The 19,874-nt window shown below is 36.0% G+C and overlaps 1 protein-coding gene across 3 annotated transcripts in view; it reads right to left on the minus strand.

Moving 5' to 3' along the window:
• SOX6 (SRY-box transcription factor 6) overlaps positions 1–19,874 on the minus strand; it is a 527,512-nt gene that overhangs the window by 442,781 nt on the left and 64,857 nt on the right. Inside the window, exon 1 of one of the 3 annotated variants that reach the window (XM_007448580.1) lies at positions 9,014–9,071. The exons of 1 other annotated variant lie outside the window; for it this stretch is intronic. In XM_007448580.1, coding sequence (XP_007448642.1) covers positions 9,014–9,048 — 35 coding nt within the window. In that variant the 5' untranslated portion in view covers positions 9,049–9,071. Of the gene's footprint in view, positions 1–8,872; positions 9,072–19,874 lie in introns of those variants that run through there. One more of the 3 variants, XM_007448582.1, reaches the window with a different exon arrangement.

Below are 19,874 nucleotides of genomic sequence, written 5' to 3' on the forward strand. Positions count from 1 at the left end.
AGCAGCAATTTAGCCATCTCGGGATAGATATCAGATTCTCATAAGATTTCTATTCTTCAGAGTCAATATGCCTGTTTCTTTTAACCTAAGGGAATCTAGTGCCTACTGGCCCAGAAAGAGTGAAAAATTGAATTTCTCTGTAACCAGGATATTTGTCCAATTGAAAAATACAAGATTTGGCTTTTACCTTAAATGCAGCAAACAGCCTTCTTGGCTAATCACTACAAATACCTCCTGGCATTTCTTTGTTCTCAAAGAAATACCCCTCCATTTGCCTGCACACATGTATATATGCAACATACACATTGCCTTCCATTTGTTCTTTTAAAAACAGTATTTTAAATGAGTACCAAAAGGTGTCCATCCTCAGTCCATGTGACTTGCGTTTCCATCCAAGGGGCTTGTACCCTCTGCTTGATTTATCACGTTTTTATTTAAGCTACAGTTTATTTACTCCAAATTTTATGATATTTCATTCTTATAAATTCACGGCTATTTCTCCTTATTCTTGGAGCTCTAAGATATCAGGCAAGGACTGGGCCCATTAAACTTCACCCGATAAGCCTTAACTTAGAATAGGCTTTGCAGTGTATCTATTGACTATATGCATTTAACCATCCCAGTTCTGTTTGCTGGAGATGGTTAACTACGTTGCAACTTTAGGAAATTAGAAAAAATAAAACGTTTAAGTCTAGAAAACCTACAAAGGACATACACCTAATCATCCTGGTCTTTAAAAGAACCTAATTATACCCTCCAATCTTTTTTGGAGGGGCAGAAGTACAGTGAATATTAGTCTTGTCTACAAAACTATACGTAGGAATTTTTCTTTTAAGTCTTAGTCCTGGCTTCTGTCTGATTGCTGTTCCCAGTTTTCCTAGTTATAAAATGAAGATAATAAGACCCTCGCTTTAACTATCTCACAGGGTTAATATAAGAAATGTATAAGATAATATACGAAAAAGCTCATTTAAAAATATAAGGAGTAAAAAATAAAAATAAAAATGTAAGGTACAATATTATTAATAATAATGGTACTTTCTGTGACCACAAAGAGACACCTACAAATCCCCTCCTTTAACCCTAAAACATCTTAATTAAATTCTCTTTTTTATCTCCTTTTTCCACACCAACAACCAAAAAGAAAAAACAACAAAACCAATGTTTCAGCATAATCTTTTGGCCTTGGACTTTAATTACAAATGCCAGCAAAGATTTACATAGAGTACAACATAAGTATATTCTGACATTTTGAAAACCCTAGCCCTCCTCTCAGACTGATTTCATTTTCTTTTTTCCTTTCTTATAACCTTTTCTATATTCCCCTAAAAAAATGAAACTGCCTACCAATATTACAGCAAGCTTCACCACTATGAATATTTTAGTTATAGTTACCCACCTCAAAACTCTTATAAGTGGCCTCATGGCTTTCTTATGCAAAAGTACCATATGTATTTCCTCAAATGTGTGTCCAAAATTCTTCCAGATTTTTGGGCTTCCCTGGTGGCACAGTGGTTAAGAATCTGCCTGCCAGTGCAGGGGACACAGGTTCAAGCCCTGGTCCAGGATGCCGTGGAGCAACTAGGCCCGTGCACCACAACTACTGAAGCCCACATGCCTAGAGCCCGTGCTCCACAACAAGAGAAGCCACCGCAATGAGAAGCCCATGCACCACAACAAAGAGTAGACCCCCATCACCACAACTAGAGAAAGCCTATGAGCAGCAATGAAGACCCAAAACAGCCAAAAATAAATAAATAAATTCATAAAAATAAAATTTCCAGATTTTTAGAGCCCGTTACAGTGTCTCCACATTAAGATTATAGACACTGGTACTGCTCTATAAGTTTACAATTTGAAAGCTCAGTTCAGGAATGCAGAGTCCCCAAAATGAGAACAGAAGTGTATTCCAGTTGAGAAGACAGCATAACATGAAGACCTTAGAGCAGGAAAAAACTTGGAGGGTGTAGATCAGTATAGCAGCTATTCCAGAAGGAGCCATTAGGAGAAAGGCAAGAGCTGAGCCTGATAATGTAAGGGCCACATTTTACAGGGCTGGGGCTTTGCAGATTGTGTTAAGGATTTTGTTTTAATTAAAGTGTAACAGGAAGCCAGGAAAAGGTCTTTCTTAGATCTCAGAGAATGGTAAGTAGAGTTTTCCCTCTATATATAATGAATATGGAATTTAAGTATAAGTATAAAGAAAAGCATGGGAATGATAAACACCAAATTCAAGAGAATGCTTACCTTGAATTTGAAGAATGCTTCAAATTTGAAGAATGCTTCACAGGAGGCTTTGACTGTATTAGTAATGTTTCATTTCTTATAACTATATAGGTATTTTAACCTATTCTTCATACATTTTTGTATGATTAAAATTTTCAAATAAAAATTTTTTTAAAGAATTAATGATTGCTAAGAATCACTGGCTCATTTCCTTCTATTTTTCTTTCCCAGGCTCATATTAAATCTTCTTAATTTTGAGAAAGACAAGCGCACAGAATTTAGGGATCTCCCCTCTTATACGCTTTGTTTCATGGGCCTTTATTTTCTAGACTTTTAGCATCAGATGTTAAAGGCTCTTTAATTAGCTTACTCTTTGTTTTAGCATACACTATAATCCTTGTAGCTTTCCAACAACTACAGAGTTAATATGAGGATTAAATGAGATAAAGCATTTAACATAGCATTTAGCACACAAGAGCTCAATAAATTTTAACTACTGTCTTTATTATTTCACTTACTACAGTTTATATTCCCAGTCCTAAATATGAGCCAGAACACCCTAAACCGTGCCCTAATCCTAACCCGTATGCTAACACTAACCCGTGCCCTAACACGTACGCTAACCCTAAAGCGTTGATATAACATATACTTCCAATATTTATAGTTGTTTTAAAAACACACTCTTTTTGTGCTCATGTAAGCATTAAATAACAAAATGTTAATTTGAGGCCCTTTTATTGACACTAAAGAAATACCTTTAAAGAAAAGGTTAAAATTCTGCATTTCATGGTGCACGATTTTAATAAGTTTACTAACTTCTAAGTACAATGCTACATTGGAATGATTTATTATTGCATAAAGCTGCAATAATATTCAGTATGGTCCATACTATGTGTAAAAGGCTCATTTTTGTAAGATCAAGTAATTTATGGAAAAATTCAATCTTATAGAATTGAATATTGACATCAAATTTCTTCTACAACAGGAGGAACAGTCCTTGATGGAAGAACATTATTAAAATCGTATCTTTTCACTTAATTTTCTTTGTACAAATAGCACAGATCCTCTCATTTCTCTTTCCTTCCAATTCACAAATACAATAAAAGCTGTCTTTAGAAAGGTCCTTAAATTAAACATCAGGATGAAATGAGTACTAGGACCCAGAAAATAAGAGAACTTATGACAATTTTTGTCACCTAGAAGTCTGAAAAATATCTCACTGAATCTTTATGCAAATATTATATTTTAAATTATATTTTCATTTTCATATCTAAGAATCCAGAACTTGCTCTTGTGAAAAAAACAACAACATGTCACTCAATATTCTTCAGTTAGAGGTTTGGACTTAGATTGCTATAGAAATTGTTCCTCCATGCCAGCTTCCTGGTTCTTAATCACAAATCTAATCACGTATTTTTATAAATATTCAAAATTAAATATATTTATCTACTTACGTAAATACTTTCCAGTTAACTTTTACTGATAGTCTATGTGGGGATCTCATTAACAAACACATTTGGAACTTTTTAGATTTGTTCCGGCAGCTTGTAAATTCATATTAGATTTAGCTGTTTATATATATCAACATTCTAGGCATTTTAAAAAACTGATATAAAAGATTAATCCCAAGTTTTGTTTTACTTACCAAGCTCTGCCATTCCACCTCACTGCCTGAACAATATTATCAGCTCTTCGGATACTCATTCTTGCTAAGTAAAAGCATATTTCTTCTCTAGCTGGATTAATAATCAACTTTCTAGATAGTTCATTTGTAATTCTCTTCTAGTTAACCCTTAGCATTACAGCAGTCTGCCCAACTCATGCTAATCAATTTATGACATGGGAAGGAAAAGGGGAAATTCAATTATGCAGATAACAAATGGAAAGCAAAAATGAGACACAGTTTAGATTAGGCACAAAAGAACAATCAGCCTTACTTTTTTTTTACACTAAAACGTACAAATCTTTATGTTGGATATTACAAAAGCACTCAATATACAATATACATAAGGAGAAAAACATAACAGGCTTACAACACACCAGCCGAGTACACATCAGCCCATGTTTTCTGCCTTCTGACATGCAAATAGATACAAATCAGCTCTGAGAAAAACAGATACATTTTTCTCTTAGTAGAAAGGTCTGACTTTCAACCTCTAAATGCCTCCTTTCTCAAGATTTGTGATTATTTGGTCCCTTATCCCACTATAGGTGCCACCTCAGGCTTTATGGAGATTTTCTCCACATGTGATCAGTAGAAACTTGCATCAGAAAAATGTGGAGTTCTTGTTAAAAATACAGACACCTGGGCCCCACTTCAGAAATCCAAAGCACTCCAGGTGACTCTTATGTACATTAAAAATTTGAGAGCCACCGCTCTAGGACTGTTTCTGATCTCATCCTAAAGAGGCTCCAACACAATCCCCTGGGACTCAGAATGACATTAATTACTCTTGCTACTAGTTTGACCCTGACTTTTTGTTTTGATTCCAATACTAGGATTCTACTTGTTTTCCTATACCTGAGTGCACTAGTCCATCTAAGACCATGACCCTTCTGTGAATTTGATAACCTTTCACTTGCAGACTACGCAGAAACTGGAATCTGTCCTTTAACTCCACTTGACGTCTATGGCCATACTGTGGCCTAGCTTCCTAAATATCTTATCACTTACTCCCAGACTTTTCTTGCTTTGTCTGCTTTATGAAACACTTTTATCTCCTGTTTTATGCCTCTCTTCTATATACATGAACTGCACTTGTTAGTGTGCATTGTCCAATCTTTTACCTAATGTACTGTCTACTACATTAACTTTCTCCCAAGGCTGTTTGCATCCCAGTGGACCACTATCAGTCTGCCCGATACCTATTACAATCAACAGAACTTGCTTAGTCTTGTCTAGAGGTGTAAAATGAACAACTAGCTAAAAAGTGAAAAGACAGACATGGCAGCCTGTGGTTTCACAAATTGTTACAAAAGCCCATGTAAATAGTCAGAATAAGGGAAAAGACAATGACTATGGAAAAAGAGGAAAGTCCTTGAGAATTGGAATAGTAAAGCAGGTAAAATAAAGGGAAAAAATGTGTAATTCTAATCATTTGTTTTTATTTTCATGAAATCTATTAAGAAATGTCAACAAAACGATGATTATTTAAACTGGAGAGAAGGTAAAATGATTAAAAGAAAAATAGTACTGGACTAGTAGAACTCAGAAGACTTGGATTCTAGTGGCCTCTTTACCACTTCCTAGATTTATGATCTAGATTAAGTCTCTGAAGTTTTCTGTGCCTTGGTCCCTAAATGGGTGTAACAAACATGCTCTGTGCATCTAAGATTATTTTGATAATTAAACAAGATCATATTTATTAAAGAGCTTTAAAACTATAAAGATCATACAAATTTAAGGGATTATTGTAGCTATATAAATTGCTATTAATAAAGATTATAATTAACACTTACCCACAAAGGACATAAAATGGTGATTTTTTTTGTTTTATATTATTTTTAAAGGAAAGTATAAATCAAATACAGCGAAAGAAGTAAACAGGAGTTTGTTACACATCTTTCCTAAGAAAATCTCAAGAATAGGACCAATATCAGTTAGAAGCAGAATAAGGTAAAATCATCCCAAAATGTAAGTAATCAGGTTAACCTGAGTTTGCCCAGGTCAGACCTAAACCTGAAGAGTCTTACCAAAAGGACTTCTAGACGAGGAAAAAGATCATTTGTCATGACACTGGTGACATTTCTCGTCCAGAACCATCTCCCTAAAGCTAGAGTTCAGAGTGACTTCAAGTGGCAAGAGCTTGGAGCATTTGTTTCAAGACATTTAGTCTGTATCCAACATGGCCTATCCAAGATTCAGTCAAGTGCTATGATTTAATTTAACTGAATAATGTGTACAAATGAAAATTGAGAAAACAGAAGTCCTTGGCCAGTGCACAAATAGGTTGATGAGAGTTGCCCATGTGAAAAAAGAAAGAGATTGATTCTTGACTTTAAAAAATAGACACTTCCATCTTTTCAAGTTTCAATAAATGCATTCAACAAATATTGTTGCACATCTACTATATTCTAGGCACTGTGCAAGACACTGGGGAATATAACTGACCAAAACAGTCAAAAATTCTCCACTATCTAGAGCTTATATTATAGGAAATAAAAGGAGAAAATGGCAAATAAATTTAACAGACATGCAAATTATATAGTATGTTGAAAGTTGATAAAGGCTATGGAAACAAACAGACCTGCATTAGGGAGATGAGGAATGTTTGGAAGGTTACAATTTAAAAATAGGGTGGTCAAAGTAGACCTCAACTGAGAATATGACATCTAAGCTAAGACTTGAAAGAGGTGATGGGGTTTGGTGGGGTTCTATGATCATAAAGGACTTTTATCATCAATTTTTAAATTTTACCACTTTAATAAGTGGAAGATATCCTTATAAATTAACCTTCACATTATAATAGTGAAAAGTTGGAAATTGATAACTTAATGGTAAAACAAATTGTGGTACAACCATATCATGGTATATGATATAGTCATTAAAATCATATTTTTGAAGACATGGGAAAATCCAATAAAATTATTTCTTAAATACAAGAATGTATCTACAGTATGATGCAATTTTGCCTTTTTAAAAAATTTACCCAACAACTGTTTTTCAAGTGCCACGTACTGTTCTGGGCACTGAAGAGAGGGTAGTAAACAAGCTAGACATGTTCTTCTCATACACACATAGATAAAAGACTGAAATGAAATATACCAAAATGTTACTAGGAGTACATTTTTAAATTATGAAATAATAAGGTGAAAAAACAGATTATTTTATCCTCTATAGTCCAAATTTTCTAAATATGTTCTAAACTGTTCCAAAAATAACATATGTCATATTCTTTGATCTAAATATTATGGTTCATATTTTCCTCAGGATATCTGTTTGGATAAAGCACAAATTTACACTCTTATAATATCTGTCAAATGTATACTGCATTTTTCAATCATAAACTGATTTCATGTCTCACACAGCTAATGACGTTGAATAACATCAAGTCCCTTTCTACAGTTGCAAAAACTAAGAAACAGAACAGTTAACTAATTTGCCACACTGGAAAGAAAAAGTGTTTCAATTCTAAATTGTAATAATGTGTATGAAAGTATTTCACCCAGTGCCTGGATCCACAAAGTCTGCTGATTCTGAGTGCTATGCTAGTACTTTAGGTTACAACTCTCCCCAGTCATGCCGGGGATTGTGTGTGTGTGTGTGGGGGGGGTATTGTCAGGAAAAAGTTTCATTTATTTAAAATGGAACTTTAATAGTTATAAAAAAAATCTGATCTGAGTCTTATAAAACAAATGTTTTATAACAACACCAGATGTTAGCTTGATTCCACCTCCCCTCAGCAACTAAAAAGACCAGTAAAGAAGTTCAACATGTTCCTATAATGTTTCTTCATTCTTCCTTTGGTTCAAGTTTTTATATTTAAATAGTACAGCAAACAGCATCTATTTGTCTACCTCAACTAGTTGAGTTACCTTGGGCAAGTCATTTCAACATTCTGGCCTCACTTTTCTTATTTTTCAAACACAAGAATTGGACAAGATGATCTCAAAAGTCCTTAAGCTCTAGAATTTCGTGATATTATTATTTCAAGTCTGTGAAGTACCAACAATAAATTAAATGAACACAGCTTCTCAGAAAAAGAAAGGCTACAGCAATAAGGATAGTTGGCTAGCAAAAGTAAGAAAACAAAGACCTGGGATTAAAAGAGAATTTGAAAATCTCCCTAACCCCCTGGACCAAGTCCAGCTTCAATTACACAAGGGTTGTTTGGGGACAATAGAGAGGGAGAAATATGAAGGTTCCTTTGATCATCAAAAGATGATCTTTCTGCTTAAAAAATTAGTATTCCTATACTCTCTCTGATTCTAAACACACACACACACACACACACACACACACACACACACTCACACAGGAGCTTGCACACAAGGACATACACAACAACCACAACCAAATGTTTTAATATTAATATGGAAGAAAAATAGAAGTCACTTATTTTGCTGAAATAAAAGTATTTCAAATCCAGAGAGAGTGATTTGGTTCTGAGGGTTTTTAAGAAACAGCACCATATTCAATCCTTTTCTATCACCTCCTCTGTAATACAAAACTTCCAATAGCTCTTAAAATTGTGGCATTTTCTTATGTACAGAGAGAAAAATTTGTGTTGCTACTGCTGCAACATCTAAACAGTTTCCTGTAAACTTTCTGTGATGGAAGTCATAGGATTTATGATAAAACCCTGTAAAGTGGTATAACAAATTTCTTTCATATTTATCATTCATTTTACTCAGTGTGCATTTTGAAGGAAAACCTTTTAAGAACACCAATAATGTGAGAAAGCTACAACAACTAAATTTATTGTTAAGTATCGCATCGCTGGTCCTCCTGGGAGTTCAGGAAGAAAGCTTAAATCACATTTCCTAACACATTGGAGAGCTTCCCAGAGATGTGATGGCCCACAGAGGCAAACCATCCAAAACACACTGGAATCTCAGAGATAGTGACAAAGAAATATCACTTCGTTTAATAAAAGCGAATTGAAGTTACCCCTCTTTCTTTAACAAAGTACAAACTCTCCCTTACCCCATTTTTCTCCTTTCCTTCCCCTGCTCTTTCCTGTTTCACCTGACTAAACCGTAGGTATTTGTTCCATCACCTGACTTAGGGGCTGGCTAGAAATATCAGAAAAAAAAACAATCTACCATTGTTACATGAGACAACAACCTTTCATGTCCTTGAAGCTCACCATGACCTTTCATCTTTCCTATCCTCAATGGTCTCTCCTAACAACTAAAACTACACTCAGTTGGGCTGAATTCCAGATTGTCATAAAAAGAACTCTGTCCTTTCAAAACAAAACCAATTTTTACACCAAGGTGGGGGAGAAACACAAGTCCATTGTTCCCTCACAGATGGAAGTTGGAGTTACTAAGGCAACTGCTCTAATCCTCCTTTTTACCACCTTTTTCACATCACTGGCCTATCAAGTATGCTACCTTTTAACTCATAAGCTCAAAAGCTGGTAGTCTAACTGGCTGCCCTAATTAGCTACGATTTTCACACTACAGACAACATGATGAGCTAATCGAAATTTGCAAAATAATGACGTACCTCCAGCAAATATTCCTCCTCCTGAGGCCCAGTCTTAGAATAACAATAATGAGACCATTATTAGAGAAGGGCATTAAAATGCTGCACTGCTGCTAAACAGAGAACTTAATTGTTCTGGTCTTGTCCATTGAATCAACAACCTATTGTTGTGGACTTGAAAAATAAAGGACTGGAGAATGGGTGCCATGATGATTGGTCTGTGCGGCCATACCGGCACTCTGTAGAATTGTTTTCTTTTGAAACTCTTGATGGACTAGTAGTTTTGTTTAAAAGTAACATAAAAGGCGATTGTCTGGATAAAAAGTCCTATTTATTGAAATCCTTAGAAGCAGTTGCATGGATTTGTTCCTGACCCCTGAGATAAAAACACAGTGACCATAATAACACCATTTGTAGAGAGCCCTGTTACCACTGCCTACAGTAACATAAGATAAGAGACGGTCTTTTCTAGCTACTGTAGGAAGGAAGGAAGTACTTCTGAGCAGAAAGCAAGAATGATAAAAGGTCAAATACTGGGTAAAGCTCATTAATCTCTGAAAGAAAGACTTTAAAAATAATGCTAATTTAAGAATTCTGCACAATTGCTACAGATTCAAGCACATGTAAGAAGGCTCACAGCTCCTTTTTTTTTTTTTTTTCCTCACTTTTGGGCTTCCTTCCTTTGCTAAAAAGAGGATTAAAATAAAATGATTATTAAATAACCATCACAAGATGTCTCAGGATAACATGGGGAAGAAGAAACCCGAAGTTTTCCAGATGATTATTCTTATGGTCATCCCAGCCTACAGCAAGAATAATAAAATACTGAAGTTAAAGGTTAACTAGTGTAAAATTTTTAGCAGTAGAAAAACACTGCTTACACACTGTAAAAATGTCTTCTATATGGAGCCACGGTACATGTTTTCTGTAAAGTCAGGCCAGGATTTCAGTGTTGAATTGTGGTGGGAAGGAGTATACTTTTTTGTTTGTAGGTATTTGGGGTGGGGTCTGTTTGTTTTTTATCAAGTGAAATCTGCATTATATAAAAATGTATTAAATTGTAAATAAGACCTCTTGCTTCATTCAATCTGTTCTTTGCTTCATTTATCTTCATCTTGTTAGGCTAAATTAATTAACAATCTCACTGTTGCACACTTTCTCTTTTCATTACATCAAATAATGGCCCATATACGGAGAAAGCCCTCACCATGGGAATTCTGCAACTCTACTGCTAAGAAGAGTTTCTGTGTATCAGTGCAGCAATATTAACTAGATACATTCATTTTATAAGCATTTATTAAGCTTACTTTTCATTGTTAACAACCAATTAAGCACCCAAATTCCTAACATATTAACAATAGAAAACCATAAAAAAAAAAAAAAACCCTAGAGTAGAAGTTGTAAGATACAATAAAAAGAGGGAAAAAACCACATTGTATATCCACAATCAGGTTTCACCATCAATTCACCCAAAATAAGAAGAAACACATGCAAATTGGGCAGGTATGTTTTCACAGATACAACACAACATTGCATAAAAGGTTTTAAAGACACACCCCAAGCTGTTCTGCTCCTTGCTTTGGAATGTCTAACGTGTGATAAATTGGATGATTAGAATTTCATTGGTAAATCCCATTATTTTAAATCTATAAGAGTGAAATGTGTTAAACTCTTTTGTAAGTTTTCTTTCAACCTGAAACACTGTGGCATCTGGAGCTATGCAAATGGACAAAACAGTAAAGCCCTTTTTAATCTTTCCCTGATCAACCAGTGCTGCTTTCTCCAATCACAGCTTTGTGCGTGATATCTTTCTGCTAGCATTTCTTATTTAATTAAAACAGACACTGACAGAAGGACATGGATTAGTACTGTAATGATGCATTTACTTAGATTAATCGGAGGCTCCTTTTAGAGTAATGGCTTAAACAAAGAACAAAAGGAAATTGTTATGAAACAGCCTTTTATCCCAGGCAAAGGTCGCATTATGAGGTTTTTAATTTTGTCAGCTTCTGTTATACTCTGCCTTGCTAGTGGAACATGAGAAGTGCTTTTACCCCCAATAAAGCCAGTTATTATAAAAACAGCCATTAAAGCTTCAAATTAAAATGTTTGATTTTAAAACAGGTTACTTAGCTTTCAGAGCCCTCTAATTAGCATGTTGTACATTGTTGTGCAGAAAAGAAGACTAAAATGCTAATGACCTACCGCCAGGTGACCACACTGCTGTGCAAAATAATAAGGACCTTTCCAAGTAATATGATGAATTAACCAAGTACAGATCCCCCATGCAGCCGCACCCCTTCTCTGAATACAGGTCCAGATGAATGCAGGGCCATAACTGTTAAGATGTGTTCAGTAATGCCCTGCCTCAGTCTAGGAGCCTCTGATTCTCAGCCAGCTACTTTTTATATATTCATTAAAAAGCAGACTTCTTTCTACCACAAAAGAAAGTGAATGAAATAGCAATACTATATAGAGAGTCTGAAAATAGAAAAGACAATAGTCATTTGATTTCAAAGCACAAAGAATTAAAACACCATGCCCCTAACAAAACTACCTCTTTGCTCTTTTCATCCAATCTTTCTCTCACTCTAATATGTTGCACTTGCAGAGTATAAATGGAGTTAAGATTTTAAAGCTCAGTCTTCAATCACATTTATTGTTATACTATGTTGTCTTTAACTGGCCCAAAGAAAATCTAGTTTCCCTTTTCCTAACCTCATTCTTCCCCTCTATTTTACTGACTCCACCCAGCACCACTGTTCCCTAGTCAAAATTTGTTCTTGACAATGGATATATCAGCATTTGTGTTTCTTACCGTATGAATTTAGCTCAATTACTTTCACTACTTCCATTTTCTGCCTTGTCTTTCTTGATGGACTGAATGATTCTGTGCCCTGTAAGGCTAACATACATTTGTTGAATATATAGACTAGGTGGGGAGTTATCTCCAGAGTTCCTAAAATCAACCCACAAAGAAAACATCTTCCACTTTAAATCAAATCTCACTCAAGTATCACTGAGTGGTTGGATCTAGGAATTCCTGAAATCAATGTGAAATGTATATTGTTTTTGGAACAAGAAATCACTCAGGATCATCTGTGACATCTGCCCATTTGAGTCTTTTTAAAAAGAGGTTACCTGAGGTTGTTTCAATTATCTATGGCCACAAGAATGCTGCGGGTTCAACCACCCCAAAGCTCAGTGGCTTAAAACAATAAGTATTTAATTAGCTCATACGTTTGCAGGTCAGCTGGGTGCTTCTTCTGGCTTCAACTGAGGCCACCAACGTGTCTTACGGTTGGCTGGCTTTTGGCTGATCTAGGATGGCCTTGGATAGGACAGCTAGAGTAATTCGACTCTGCACCATATATCTCATCCTCTGGCATACTAGCCCAGGCTTGTTCTTCTCATGGTGACAGAAAAGGACAAGAGTGTGAACAGAAATGCACAAGTGCTTTTACAAGCCTCTACTTGTGTCACATTTGCTAACATCCCATTGGCCAAAGCAAGTTAAATGATGGATCCCCGAGGCAAGAGGTGAGACAGAATGCCCTATCCAGAGTGGGAAGGGCACTCTAGAGTTTCATGGCAAAGGTCATAGATATAAGGAAGGATGAAGAAGAAATGGGGCCTTTAAGGCAATCAGTATTAGCAAAGAAGTCGAGGTCATTTTGATGATTCCCAAAGTAGTAGAAGTTTCTGTTTTGTTCCATTTTAACTAATTTAGTCTAGATGGCTACTCAAAATTGATCTCATTTTTATTTCAATAAGTGACAAAAACTTTTTAAAGCAAAACAATTGACAAACAACCCCACCCCACTTATTTCCATTGATTTACAATTTAAAAACTACAACTATAAAGCTAATTCTAAAACATGATCTTGGGACGTCCCTGGTGGTCCAGTGGTAAACAATCTGCCTTACAATGCAGAGGACACGGGTCTGATCCCACATGTTGCAGGGCAATTAAGCCTGCATGCCGCAACTACTGAGCTCACGCGCCTCAATGAGAGAGCCTGTGTGCCACAAACTACAGGGCCCACACGCTCTGGAACCCACATGCCACAACTAGAGAAGCGGCAAACCCGCATGTCACAACTAGAGAGAAGCCCACGTGCTGCAACGAAAAAGATCCCGCACGCCTCAAAGAAGATTCCACGTGCCGCAACTAAAACCCGATGCAGCCAAAAATATAAATAAATAAATAAATAAATCTTGGGACTTCCCTGGTGGCACAGTGGTTAAGAATCCAGCTGCCAATGAAAGGGACACGGGATCGATCCCTGATACAGGAAGATCCCACATGCCGCAGAGCAATTAATCCCATGCACCACAACTACTGAGCCTGCACTCTAGAGCCTGCGAGCCACAACTACTGAGCCTGCGTGCCACAACTACTGAAGCCCACACACCTAGAGCCCATGCTCCACAAGCCCGTGCCCCGCAACAAGAGAAGCCACCACAATGAGAAGCACGTACACTGCAATGAAGAGTAGCCCCCACTCACTGCAACTAGAGAAAGCCCACGTGCAGCAACAAAGACCCAATGCAGCCAAAAATAAATAAATAAAACGAATTTACAAAAAATAATAATAAATCTTTAAAAAAATAAAATAAATAATACATGACTTTTACAAGTTCACCATTTATTTCTGTTTACTAACTTGCTGTGACTCAGTTATTCCTTGATAAAAAGTTTCAAAACTACAAACCTTTGTATCTCAGAAGCCTCACTTCCATCCAGAGAAGCAGCTAAGTCTGAGGATGTATCTAATGGATGCTGTATCCAGAATTTTCTTCATCACTATATGTCAGAAAGTATAGACAGTTCCATTTCATAGAATACCAGCATACAGTATATCACAGTCCTTCACCACAGAAGACATAGTCACAATAGCAGTGTTTTTTAAAAACTTGCTTTTCCTTAAGCCAGGCCTTTAGCACTCATATCCCTATTGTTTTTCTAATATCTCTGACTGTGAAAAAGGAAAGCAAAGAAAATCTTTGCTGTCACAGGGCTATATGACAGAGCATGTCCTAAAATAAGATGATTAAGAAGCTAATTTTAAACTCTACAAATTCTCTGTTTCTGACCATATGAAGCAAAAGATCAATGAGGAAAAGTATTCATGGTGGCTGCACAGATTTCCCAGAGTTAATCTGTCAGGGACCCTACACATAGTTCTAGGGAGATACCTAGAGCCAGTTACCAGTCTTTCCACTCCGAAACTCTCATCCATTAGGAGTAGGAGTGATTACCGGACAGAATTCCTAACCCCTGTGGCAAGGGAAATACTATCCTATACAGTACCACTCAACAATTATCCCTGTGAGCAATTAAAATAACCAGTGAAGTGGGTCTCCAAAAGGAGCCTTCAGCCATTCCTTCATTTGAGCCAGCACTGACAATGAGTGCTGCCAAAGCTGGCACAAACACCCCAAAGAACAAGAAAGAAAGGCCAGCAAAGCTCAATCTTGCATCTAAAGATATTAAAAAGGAAACTAAATGACATGGAGAAAACTAGCCTAAGAATTACTGAATTAATGAAGAACAGAAAAAAAATAGCATAATAAAATGCTTTTTAAGTCCCTTTTACTTTTCCACATTCCTTTACAGCTTATTTCAGTAATAATTTTGTTTAAGAGTGATGCCCTAAATTATGGTTTGCCTTTATAAACAAGGATGATACCTGGCAAGAATGCAGTTTGCACTGGTTCTGTAATGTTTCAATCACCCAAATCTTCTCACCTGGTCTTCAGCAAGTATCAATCATTAGAGCAGTGATCCAAAGGTCATGGAACAGAGCAAAGCTAATAGACCCATATAAGAATCAAGACAAGCACTGTGCTCTCATTAACACTGGGTTCTAAATAAACAATAGGCCCAAGTTCAGAGAGCTGTACTAATCCTTCTCAATAGAAGTAGCTTCAGTTTAACTCAAAAGTTCCTTTCAAAGTCTCTTTGCTTTGACAGAAAGACAAAAAGAAAGAGAAACAAAAGCACCTGGATATCAGAAAAGGAAAGGGCCTTAGAGAACAAGGATGAAAAAGGAAAGCTCGAACTCCTTAAGAGCACGATCTTTGAATATCTAGTACATGGTACACAGTAGGTGCTCAAAAGCTCTGTGTTTAATTAAATTGTGATACATTTAGAAGAATAGTTACGGACAGAAGAAAGTAAGCACCTCTGTTGTAAGAAATTGCATCGGTAGTCATACCAGATATTCAGGAAGCCCAAACTTAAGAGTTTCTAACATTTGGTTGAACTATTTTTATAGGATAAAATGAGATGAAACGTAGCTCAAATTATGTGTGGAGCCACACCTAACTTCTCAGACTTTTTATAGAGATAAAAATCTTACTAAAATTAATGCCAAGGAGAAACCTGGAGGAAGAACAATGTCATTAATGGCTTAATGCAACCAATGGGTAATTGTGGAGCCTGAAAGAGAAGTTTTGCCTTTTAAAGGGCATTAGGGACATAAACAGCTAAAAACCCTCCCCGCCATAAAACAGCTATCTTAGGCTGATGTTTCAAAATATTTTAAGGATAAAAATATTTTTCCTCATAGTTAGAATTTAAACTTAAATGCCTCTAGTGGAGGTAACACCATGATTTCATTTCACACGAAGATGTATATGATGTCCAACTCATTTTATAAAGCCAGAATATCCCTGGTTACAAAACAAAATAAAGATATTATAAAAAGGGGAAAATTAAAGCTATCTTGTTTATGAACACAAATGAAAGACTCCATTAAATATTAATCTATAGTGTAAATGAAAATCCATCAAGAATAAGTAGGGGTTTTTTTTGTTTTTGTTTTTGCAGTACGCGGACCTCTCACTGTTGTGGCCTATCCCATTGCGGAGCACAGGCTCCGGACGCACAGGCTCAGTGGCCACGGCTCACGGGCCCAGCCGCTCTGCGGCACGTGGGATCCTCTCGGACCAGGGCACGAACCCGTGTCCCCTGCATCAGCAGGCGGACTCTCAACCACTGTGCCACCAGGGAAGCCCAAGAATAAGTAGGTTTTAATCCTCGTAATGCTAGATGGTTCAGAAAATATGCCAATAACACCACATATTCACAGATTAAAGAAGAAAAATTCTACGAACATCTCAGTAGATGCCAGAGATGCAGCAGAAACCTACAGAAAACGTCATAGTTATTGGTGAGATGTTATGATGCATTCCCACAAAAGACAGAAAGGATGCCTTCCCTCAGTAAGAGCTTCAGGCTAACTTTGAATGCAGTATCTCAAGACCAGGAGGAAGACTAATGGCAGTTCTTACACAAAGAAGGTAAGACACACCAGGGCTTCCCTAAGTGTCTGTATGGGTCGTGGCAAGCTCTTTGTGGTGGAAAATCGTTTATTATATAACATTAAATGAAAAACAAAGAACACAGAATGACATCTATGCTCTGATTACAGTTATGTTAAATTATTTTCTTAATATGGATGAGGACTGAAAATAAGCAGATACAAATAAAAACAGATGACAAATTGTGAAATTGTGTATGAGACCTTATCTTTTTTCCTTGTTGTTTTAACATAAATGTGATTTTTAAATTTAAACAAATAATAATAATAATAATAATGAAGGTGTACGTGACCACTACAGTATACTATCCTGTGAGCAGGTTTGGGTAGGGGAAATAAATAGACAATGAGTGACTGAAAAGAAAGAGAGATCACCACATAGAAAGTTTATAATAAGAAGAAAGGAATGGCTATTAGAAACAGGATCTTCCTGGAAATTTTATCCATTTTAAATTTTATTTGGTATGGGTTGCAAACTTGGAGGTCATTAGAGGAAAGGGGAAATCCTACATAATGACAGATAATAAAACTTCAAAATCCACTACCTCTGAGAAATCCACTCATATAACTAAGTGCACATGCCATTCCAAATATGCTATTGTCAGCATGAACTCTTAAAGGTTAAAGCTTCTACAACTTTGGCTTGACCTTAAAATGGTTCTAAGGAAGGCCTTACTCTCATGAACTAGTTAGCATCCTAACTTCTGAACATGATAATTTCCTAATTAGAAAATCAATACCCAAGGGACTTAGATCTGAGGCTTTTAAATCTGAGGGACACATCTGTAATCTATAAGAATTAGGGAGAAAACAGTGCCAACTTAAGACCTTGGCACTTAAGGTTTGTCAAGTAGAAAGACCAAATTTGATTGCGAATATGCATCCTTGAGTGGCAGGGGGGAAAAAGGACCAAGAATCTTATTTTAATGGGTTTTCTTTTCCTAAGGAATAAAACCATACTATAAAATGGTCCAGCATGTTTCTAAGAGAGATGATCAAATATCAAACTACTCTTTACATACATATTTCAAACAATGTGAAAGACAGGTAAAGTGGAGACCTCCTAAAAGGCTGTGTAACAAATATAAATTTAAAACGTTGCCCATTTAAATGTGATTTACCAAAGTCAAATAGAATTCACATAACTATATTTGGAGGATAAATTTTCTTCCAAATTCACATTATTTTTTTCTAAGAAAACAGCAAAATTTGTACTACAATATCCATTTCTGTTTTGTGATTTGCAAACAAGTGAGAAGATCTCTAATTTGGAGTAAATCCATTAAAGTTGATCTTAAATAGAATTATATATTAAGGAATAGGATTAACATATGAAAATGTAACAAGCAGAGGATATTTCTTCACAGCATAGGTAAAGTACTCGCTCCAACTCCTACCCAGGTTCTGCATCTAACTGCAATAGACAAGTGAATATTTAAAATATAAACAAATTTCAACTTCCTTTATTTAGGAAAAAGCAAAACTATTTTTTAGCCTATAAAAAATTCATAAACTTATTCTATTTTCAAAACAATATAAACTTAAAGTCTGGAACTTATCTAGCTATACCACTTCATTTGCACTTTATTCTTTGACAATACTAAAATTATTTCAGTACAAACTATTCATGTTTAAACGACTTTCATCATATCACCCATGCTCGTTCACACTCATGGAAGTTAAAGTGAAATGAATAAATTGCACATATTGGATGAGACAATGGATATCAAAATATTTCTCCAAATCACATATATCTATCTAACATACGAGCTGTGCATCAGTTGTGCAATTCTGGTTGCATTTGTTAGAACACTTTTAGTTGTAAGTGATAAAAACCAACTCGAACTAGCTATACCAAAATAATTTATTGGCTCTACCTAACAGGGAGTCCTGGCTTCTGACACAGTTGGATTCAGTGCTATGATGATGTAATTAGGAGTTGGTCTCCATTTCTCAGGCAGGTTCTCCCCCCTTCAAGGGCAAAGATGACTATCAGAAACCCCAAGTTAGCAATCACAGTAAAATGACTCTGGTTCCTTCCCAGTAATTCCAGAAAAGACCCCAGATTAAGTCTCACTGGCATGGCTTGGATAACATGCTTATTTCTGAACAAATCGCTGTGGCCAGGCATATGGAATGCCCGCTCCCTGTGACTTGGGAAGGTAATGGCAGCTTTACCCCAACCACATTTACCAAAAGTGAAATAAAGTTGTTCCCTAAAAGAAAATAAGAGTGATTTTATCAGGAAAAAAAAATGCTGGACAGGGAATGCAGTAAACAGTCTATCTATAATTCACAAGTTTCTTTTTCTAATAATTATTACAGGGAGGTAACTTCAGGGAAAAAAATTAAAAACTGCAAACTCTTCATTGTAATAGTAGTTGCACAGCCAAGCTTTCTTTAAATTGTTTCTAGCAGTCCCAAAAAAGGAACAAAAATTGTGATTCTAGCCATTCTTAAGTGAGAAAAAAAGAATTTTTATTTTGATAACTTTAGTTCCATTCCCTCACTTCAGAGCCAGCTATCCCAAAGTACTCTTCCTATCCTTTTTTCTATCCTTAGCTATTGTTAAGTTTCAATTCTTAGAACACTTGCAAAGATTTATAGAGGCCTATCTTTGGCTACTGTCTCTAAAAATTTCTATTCATGGGTCCCCAAGCACTACAAACACTGCTTTGGAGCCCAGGTATAAACACGTTTCTTTATGAGGTCAAGTAAACAAACACCTTTATTTTAAATGTAGGTCCCATATAACTTAACTCATTTATTGTAATTTTTATTTGAAAAGATGTCTACATTTTAAAATGCATATGCTACAAAAGAACAGCATATTAAACTAATATTGTCCATTTGTATCTTGGGTTGAATTTTATCAGCGAATGCTTTCATGAAAGAAGGATCTTATATGAGAAAACGGAAGGAAAGCATAAATGCACAGAAAGCCTGGAAAGAATGGAAGGGCAAAGAGTGGCTGAAGCATCAAAGGCAATATTCATTGATGTCAAATTCATTCACACATTCATTCTATGCATATGTTTAGATCACAGATTATGAGCAAACTACTGTACTGGCGATGATACAAAGAAACATGGCATAGTCCCCACTCCAAAGTGGGACAGAAGAAACATGAGCAGTAATGGCGAGGGTGACGCGTCAGTTCTTTCCCT

This window comes from Lipotes vexillifer, unplaced genomic scaffold, assembly GCF_000442215.2.
Source record: "Lipotes vexillifer unplaced genomic scaffold, Lipotes_vexillifer_v1.1 scaffold519, whole genome shotgun sequence".
NCBI lineage: Eukaryota > Metazoa > Chordata > Mammalia > Artiodactyla > Lipotidae > Lipotes > Lipotes vexillifer.